This window comes from Mustela nivalis (genome assembly GCF_964662115.1).
Source record: "Mustela nivalis genome assembly, chromosome: 17".
NCBI classification, from domain to species: Eukaryota; Metazoa; Chordata; class Mammalia; order Carnivora; family Mustelidae; genus Mustela; species Mustela nivalis.
This window is the reverse complement of record NC_139036.1, coordinates 3407277-3414203: the sequence shown is the minus strand read 5'-3', so window position 1 is coordinate 3414203 and position 6927 is coordinate 3407277. Positions and strand designations below refer to the sequence as shown.

Here is a 6927-nt window from a genome sequence, read left to right as displayed (position 1 = left end):
GTGATTTTGAATCGAAATCCCTCTATGCACCAGAAACAACTACAGAGGACCTGCTGTTGGAATAAAATAAGAAGGAGATGGAGAGATGAACTTGCACGGGGTGCCCAGCCTAACAGAACAGGTGTGGCTCCAGAACTCAGGGTGCTCTCGCACATTTTTACCTAGCTTCTTGGAGTAAAGTGCAGGGAATGCCATTCACATAAAACAGCACACAGACAGCGCCGGACTGCAGGTCCAGCCAGGGCCCTGCGGTTTAGTGCATTTCCCGAGCTAGAGAGGAGCCACCGCTGTAGGAATCACCACAGAGGAAGATCCAGAAGCAGCGTGAGCCTGCTGTATGCAGAAGTGACTGGGCCAAAAAAAAAAAAAAAAAAAAAGTCAAACTGAGATACATCAAGATTGTGCATTTGAAACCCCAGAGTGCCGGTTCTGCTGGTCCCTCACTTGTCCCCTGCTCACATTGCGTCCGACTGTGGGCTTCTGTGTGCATTTGGATGGTGGGAAGGAGGAGGAACAGAAATGTGGTGAGGGTTTATCAAGAGGCATGGGGAGGGAAGGGGGGGCGCTGGGAGCATGGCGGAGGGGAGGCAGGGCTGGGGAGGGGCGTTGTTGGGACGGGTTGGTTGAGGATTCCAAAAAGCCTGAGGCCAAGAGCTGCTGTTGGCAGCCAGATCCCGGGACGCACTGGGAACTTCTGTCACTTAGCTTCCAGGGGCTTACGAAACCCTTGGAGGAAGCACTGACTACAGGAAGACATTTGTGTTCTAAGACACCATCTTTGTTTTTCTTCCTTGAAATCTGAGTGAGAGGGCAGGAAACAGAGCATGTATCACCGACTTTATTATTTAATCAGACCTTTTTATGAATATGAAAGTCAAGTTCTCTGGGGAGAAGGACGGGGATGCAAGGAGTCCATGGGTGACAACGTGTGGGACCAGATGGAAACTGAGGTAGGGCGACTGCGGGGGTGCTGAGTTCCAGAAGTCACTGGGAACCACTCCTGGTGAACTCCCCAGAGCCGTTTGAGGCTGCAGCCTGGGGACCCTGACAACACAGCTGTGGGGCCAGTCTCTTCCCCAGAGGGTGTAACCAAGAAACAGGAGGTCCTCAAAGGCACTTAGGGAGGGCGAAGCTTGGGGCCCCTCAGATGGTGACACTGTTCTCCACCATGCTGGGTCGAAGGTACTCATAGGGCAGCTCCAGGCCTGCATTGCGGACCTCCAGCTCCTGGTCCATGGTAGCCAGCTCCTCCTGGAATTTCTCCAGCACAGCCTGGGGGCCAGGGCCCGAGAAATATTTCTCCTTGTGCTGCCCCAAGGCCACCTGAGAAGGGGACAGCAAGACGGCTCGGCCCTGGACCCCTTGGCTGAGAATAGCACCCCTCCTTCAAGCCGCCGCCTCCCCCAGGACCCGGCATCTGTCTCTAACCATGACGGGCTGGCGTCTGCCGAGGAACTTTGTGAAGGTCTTCTGCATGCGGGCTTGGTGGGCAGTGGGCAGTGAGTCCACTATATCCTTCTCTGTCACGTCCTTGGAGGTGGGCGGGGGCTTCCGCATGGTGCACGGCCCATTGGGGATCCAGGCGTACCAGTCCAGCTGCAAGGAGGGGAGCCTCTCCGAAGTCCAGGCTGACGACCCAAGCATTTGGTCCCCCATCTCCTCCATCCCGGGAGCCCCTGGGACCGACCCCAGCAGCCTACCTGGCCCAGGTGGGCAGAAGCATGCTGACCCGTGTAGGTAAAGATGCACATGGAGGCAAAGTGACAGAGCTGAGCCCGGGATTCTAAGGAGACGGGGAACCTGGGTGACATGAAGAGAAGAAGAGGCTTTGAGACCAGGACATGAGCCCCAGGCCTCAGTCAGTGCAAGGTATCTGGAGATTCAGAGAAGTTTCTGTCCGTGGCTGTGGCCCCTAGAGTCCACAGCTCGCACGCGATGTACGTGTAGGCGCTCAAGGAGGGAAAGTGCCTAAGGGAAGTGTGTCTGGTTCCAGGGGGTGCTCTGAGTGTGTGAGGGCAGGGAATGCTGTGCCGGACAATGCAGAGGGAAGGGGCTGGGGACTGAGGAGCGACCGTTCAGATTTCTGAAGGGTGCTCTGGAGGGGTGCCTGGGATGCTCGGGGAAACCGAGGCAGGGTGGTCTATGATGGCGCTGTGAGATGGTGCAGATGGTTGGCGGGTGGGTGTGGGTCCACACAGGCCGGTGGGGAGGGGTCTGAGCTTACCCCCGGTCCTGGGCACCCTGTAGCCCGGTCTCGGTGATCTCTCTGCACCAAGCCTGTAGCTCGGGGTCATCCCTCACGGCCGCATCACTCTTGTAGAAAAGACCGACCATCCCCTCCACGTACCTGCTCGCCAGGCAAGAAAGCCCCCGGTCTCAGGCGGCCAACGCAGGACCAACTGGACCGGTAGCCCCCCTCGTTCTCGCTGCGAAGCCCGCTGGGTCCCCGCGCTGTGTCCTCCTCACCGGCTGATGATCCCCCACAGTCTGAGGGCGTCTTGGCCGTAGAGAGAAGCCTTCACATCCAAGAGCCCGCGGTCAGCTAGGTCGTCAGGGGGGCAGAGGGAACGGTAGGTCAGGCAAGCCGTGGCTCTCTGGAGAATGTCCACGTGGCCTCCACTGCCCGTGCTCACCACCTGAGGGTGACCCCGCAGCACGTAAGCCAGGGTCAGCCATGTCCGCAGGGAGGGCGTTCAGGGTCAGATTCCAGGTCCATGGTCCTGCTCAGGCCCGACAACCCTGGGAAACCTTCCACTGTGGAGCCCTGTGCCCTCTTCACCCATCCCTGTCCATACCAGATCAAAAATTCCCCATTTGGAGACAAGGTTACTCCGGGCCAGGACGTTGATCTCCATGGTGTAGCGGAAGTGGGGGACCAGGAGCTGATTTGGGAGAAAGAAACGGGACCGTGAGGGGGGAATCCCAGGATCCGTGAGCGGAATGGAAATTAAAGGACCAGGGATAGAGAAGGGGGGGGTGGGTCTCCGTAAAATGAGAGACCTCCCTTTGCGTTGGATTCGGTCAGGTTAAGATTTGGAAAACAGAGATGGAGCAACGTCTTCCCAAGGCCTTCCAAGGTCGAGGGCTTTACAGGTTCACTTATTTGCACAGTCTCGCGGTGTTCTTAAGAATCCCCGGGATCTCCTGTCTCACACCATCCTGGCTGCCACACCGACCTCCAGACCCAGCTTCCCTGGGACATGGTTGGCTTCTCAGCAGCCTCGGACACAGAGGATCGCGGCCCGCCTTTTACACTCTCACCTCTCGGCCGCCTTGACATCATGCGTCTTGTTTCCCTGCCCCCTCAGTGGATGCCCCTTCTCTTGGTCCCCGTCTTCCTCCACTCCCTCCCAGTGAGTGAAGGCCGGGCACCTGACACTTCGTCCTGGCCCGAATTCTCTGCTCTGGCTACAAACCCCCGGACAATCCATCTAGCACAATGGCTTTCAGTAGCCCCGTGTTCTCACAACCCTAAGATCTGTGTCTCCAACCCTCCCCCGGTCCAGGCTCCCCAGACTCCTATATCTGACCCGCTTCCGACATCTTCGGGTGTGGCTGTCTACAGGGTCTGGAACCCGCACGTGCCCCAGAACAACTCTCGTTCTGCTCCCCACGGAGCACCACGGCTTCCTCTCATCCCTTCTCCCACCCAGGCCTTCAGTCCCTCACACCCTCCTCCTCAGTCACTCCCCAGAGCCCTCTCCGGACCTCTCCGACGGGAACGACCCCATCCCTCACCGCCCACCTGGCAACCTCCGGAGACCACATTTCAACAGTGCCCTTGTGAGACACACGCTCGCTCCTTCCCCGGGCCTGGGAGTGTGTCCGCATGTGCGCACACGGCCGTGTGTGTGCCTGTCCACGAAGACGGCCACGGACCTCGCACGCCACTAGGTTAGACTCCGGGAGGTGCTTCCCCAGGCTCCGAAGGGTAGCCAGATACAGAAGAGACGCGGACACGCACCTTGTAGATGGGATGCAGGCTGGGCAGGGTCCGCATGGTGGCCACAGAAATAACCTCCGCCATCAGGTGTCCCCGCAGGAGGTGGGACTGGAGCTGGTGCAGCTGGAAGTCAGAGCTCCGGACCCAGGTCTTGGCCAGCAGCCAGGCCATAGGGGGGTCGGAGGGCAGGAACAGCATCGGTGGGGGGCATCCTGGACGAGGAGGCTGCAGCTAGAGCAGGGGACAGAGCGGGGAGCTCAGGACCTGTGCACCAGGGTCTCTCGAGGGGACCCGTGTGTATGACATGCACCTGGGGGTTCTCACCTGGATGACCATGGGTAGGAGTTGCCCGTCAGGCTGGAGCCTCAGCATTACCAGAGGGGCCGTCACGTATTGTTGTTTTAAGATGATAACATTAGGCTTGACTCCCTCCAGCAGAGAGAAATCGGCTTCGAACAGAGACCCAGCCTGGAGGGGGGGGGGAGAAGGGATCGATAAAGGGGTTGGGGTCACTTCTGGACTGGCCTTATTTCCTTTGGGAGCCTAGCCCCTCCTTTCTCTACCCATCAAGTCTTTCCTTTGAACTCCAATCTCGCTCCCCCAACCCAAGCCCCGAACTCAAGGTTTCCATGCCCGGCCTTTCCCATCAGAGTTGGGGCTCCCTGAGGTGAACTCTCTGGTTTTCCACCATGACCCCTTCCCCCCACAACTAGAGTCCTCCCTGCTACGTCCCTTCAGGATTTAGCCGGATGGAACACTGAACGGTTCCGCCATCCTCCCCTCCAAACCCCCACAGCTCCAGCTCTCTCTCTGGGGCTTTCATTCCATCTCTCTTCCTCTTTCCCTCCAGAAACCTGAGCTTTTCCCCAAGGCTGGGACACATCTAACAAAGGAGGAAGAGGAGGGAGAAAAGAAAGGAATAAGACAGGGAGATGGTTAGTTCAGTTGCTTCTGACCAGGGTGGTTTTTGTCCCACCTCCCCCCACCACAGGATGTTGGGCCATTTGGCAATGTCCGGAGGCATTTTTGGTTGTCACAATGGGCGTGAGGGGTTCTAGCATCCTACATGCACAGGACAGCCCCACAATCTCTCTGGCCCCAGATCTCAGTGTCAAAGCTGGGGGACGCTGAGTGTAGATGGAGGAGTGTGTCAGAGTATTGATGGAGAGAATGGTGAGGCAGTGGGAGACAGAGGCACCATGGCTGGGCTGCTGGGTGCACTCAGGGAGCTCCGTACCTGGAGCTCTTTCTGTAGCTGGGTCTTCAAGTCCTCCATCCCTGGAGGCAGCACCAGCCGCGCTGGGAGGCTGGCCGACCGCCTCAGGAGCATGGGGTTTGCACCGTTGAGGAACTGGTACCCAAAAAGCGTGTCATCCTTCCAGGAATTTCGAACCCGCTCTAAAGACACCAGTCGGGGAGCATGCTGTGAGCTGGGAGCCCCTCATTTTACTCACAGATCCTCCCCGTTACCCTCTCCCTGTCTTCTCTCGAAGCCCTGGTTTGGAAATATGCACACACGTTTGGGGGAGGCGATAACTCACCAGCCAGCGGGGTCTTCCCGCAAGGGAACAGTCTTTGGAAATCCTCCAGTCTTCTAACTGGATTGGTGAGGTCCAGTGCCCCCTTGAGCACCAAGCCCTCCAGCCTGTGGAAAGAATGGCAGTGCCGGGAGATCCAGGAAGGACCCAACCTGGCATCTAGGGACCAAGTGCCCACCCTCTACCCCGCACATACGCTCTTGCCAGCGAGAAGGAGAAGTCGAGATCCTTGTCCTCGCGGAATCTCTCATTCCTGGGAAGGTCCCACGGCGTTCTCCCCACAACAGGCAGGATTAACCCATCTTTCCAGGAGCCCCACCTGGAGGAGGAAGGCGAATTCAGTGATAAGGGGGTTGGGTTTCTTGGGCTCTGGTAGGGGGATCGGAGACTTGCTCCGGCTCACCGGTATGCCGTCTTCCTTTCCTGGAGTTCCTGCTCCCGGTGCGTCTTCAACAGGCTCTGGTCGTTGCTCACAGTCCGGGCTGGGCAGGGGCACACGAGCACGAGGTCTCCCCGGACCTCGGTCTGCGCGGGTCCCCCCTTTTCCCCTCTCCTGCACCCCAACCCTGCCCCTCTTACGTCCCAGCATCCCCGACTCCCTCTTCCGTGCCACCTCCTTCCCTGCCACCCCTGTTGCCCCGCCGCCCTCACCGGTGCCCTCGGCCAGGCAGACGACCCGGTTGCCCTGCACCCAGCTGTAGCAGGGGAAAAGGGCCTCGCCCTGGGTTCCGGGGCCACGCACGGAGATGCAGGTGCAGAACCAGTCCGAGTCTGTCAGGTCTTTGTGCTTGCGCAGCCTCACCAGCAGCAGGCGCCCCAGGTGGACCCCGACGCGGACTTTGAACTCCGTCTGTCGCGGGACCCGCGCGAGCTCAGACGCCGGCTTGCTGCTCCCCCGACGGGCGGGTGGGCGCAGCTCCGAGCCCGGACTTCCCGGGACAGACCCGAGTCCGGCTGCAGGTGCCCAGCCTGATCCCCGCCCCAGACGCCCCGCCTGCCCCCGCGTCCCGTCGGCTTCGCACCCACCTCGCGGCGCAGCGGTCGCAGCCGCTTCCCCAGGTCGGCCTCCCCGTGTTCGCCCACCAGCCACAGCTGCACCTGGTTGCAGGAAAACGCCAGCAGCGAGTCCCCGGTGCCCACGCGGATCGTGTACTTGCCCATCGCGCTCGGACTTGGAGGGGGGCTTGGGGGAGATTAGCAATTTAAAGCGTGTGAGGCCCAACCCCCAGTGAAGCCGCACCCAGACCAGTGTCCCTGGGGCCTGAGCTCCCAGGGTCTCCGCCTCCCACCCACAGGCTCCTCTGCGCTTGGATTGGATGCATGTGTCCCTGCCACCGGCTGGACGAGGTTTCTTGGCAAGGTGCACCCCACCCTGGTCCTCTTGGAGACACTGCCTGGTGCCAGCACAGCGCCCACTCGAGGCCCACCCAAATAGTGAATAAACAG

The 6927-nt window shown here is 59.7% G+C and overlaps 1 protein-coding gene across 2 annotated transcripts; it reads right to left on the bottom strand.

Annotated features, from left to right (window-relative positions):
- Positions 1 to 899: 899 nt before the first annotated feature.
- On the bottom strand, positions 900 to 6687 carry LOC309851950 (polyunsaturated fatty acid (12S)/(13S)-lipoxygenase, epidermal-type-like). Of its 2 annotated transcripts, none has more exons than XM_082707904.1 (14): positions 6508 to 6687; positions 6133 to 6331; positions 5885 to 5963; positions 5678 to 5800; positions 5485 to 5588; positions 5181 to 5341; positions 4268 to 4411; positions 3965 to 4174; positions 2796 to 2882; positions 2467 to 2636; positions 2225 to 2347; positions 1701 to 1800; positions 1429 to 1596; positions 900 to 1353 (listed from the first exon to the last, which is right to left on the bottom strand). In XM_082707904.1, exons 1-14 carry the CDS (start codon positions 6640 to 6642, stop codon positions 1144 to 1146), a joined length of 2013 nt encoding a protein of 670 aa, XP_082564030.1. In that variant the 5' UTR covers positions 6643 to 6687; the 3' UTR covers positions 900 to 1143. The 2 variants fall into 2 exon arrangements, with proteins under 2 accessions (XP_082564030.1, XP_082564031.1); XM_082707905.1 differs by having other exon boundaries at positions 900 to 1323.
- Positions 6688 to 6927: the final 240 nt, after the last annotated feature.

Coding starts and splice junctions, on each gene's coding strand:
- LOC309851950 (XM_082707904.1), bottom strand. CDS start 6,642: ATGGGCAAGTACACGATCCGCGTGGGCACCGGGGACTCGCTGCTGGCG. Junction 4,175..4,267: donor TCCTACCCATGGTCATCCAG/GTGAGAACCCCC, acceptor CCCCTGCTCTAG/CTGCAGCCTCCTCGTCCAGG. Junction 1,597..1,700: donor CTTCTGCCCACCTGGGCCAG/GTAGGCTGCTGG, acceptor CCCTCCTTGCAG/CTGGACTGGTACGCCTGGAT.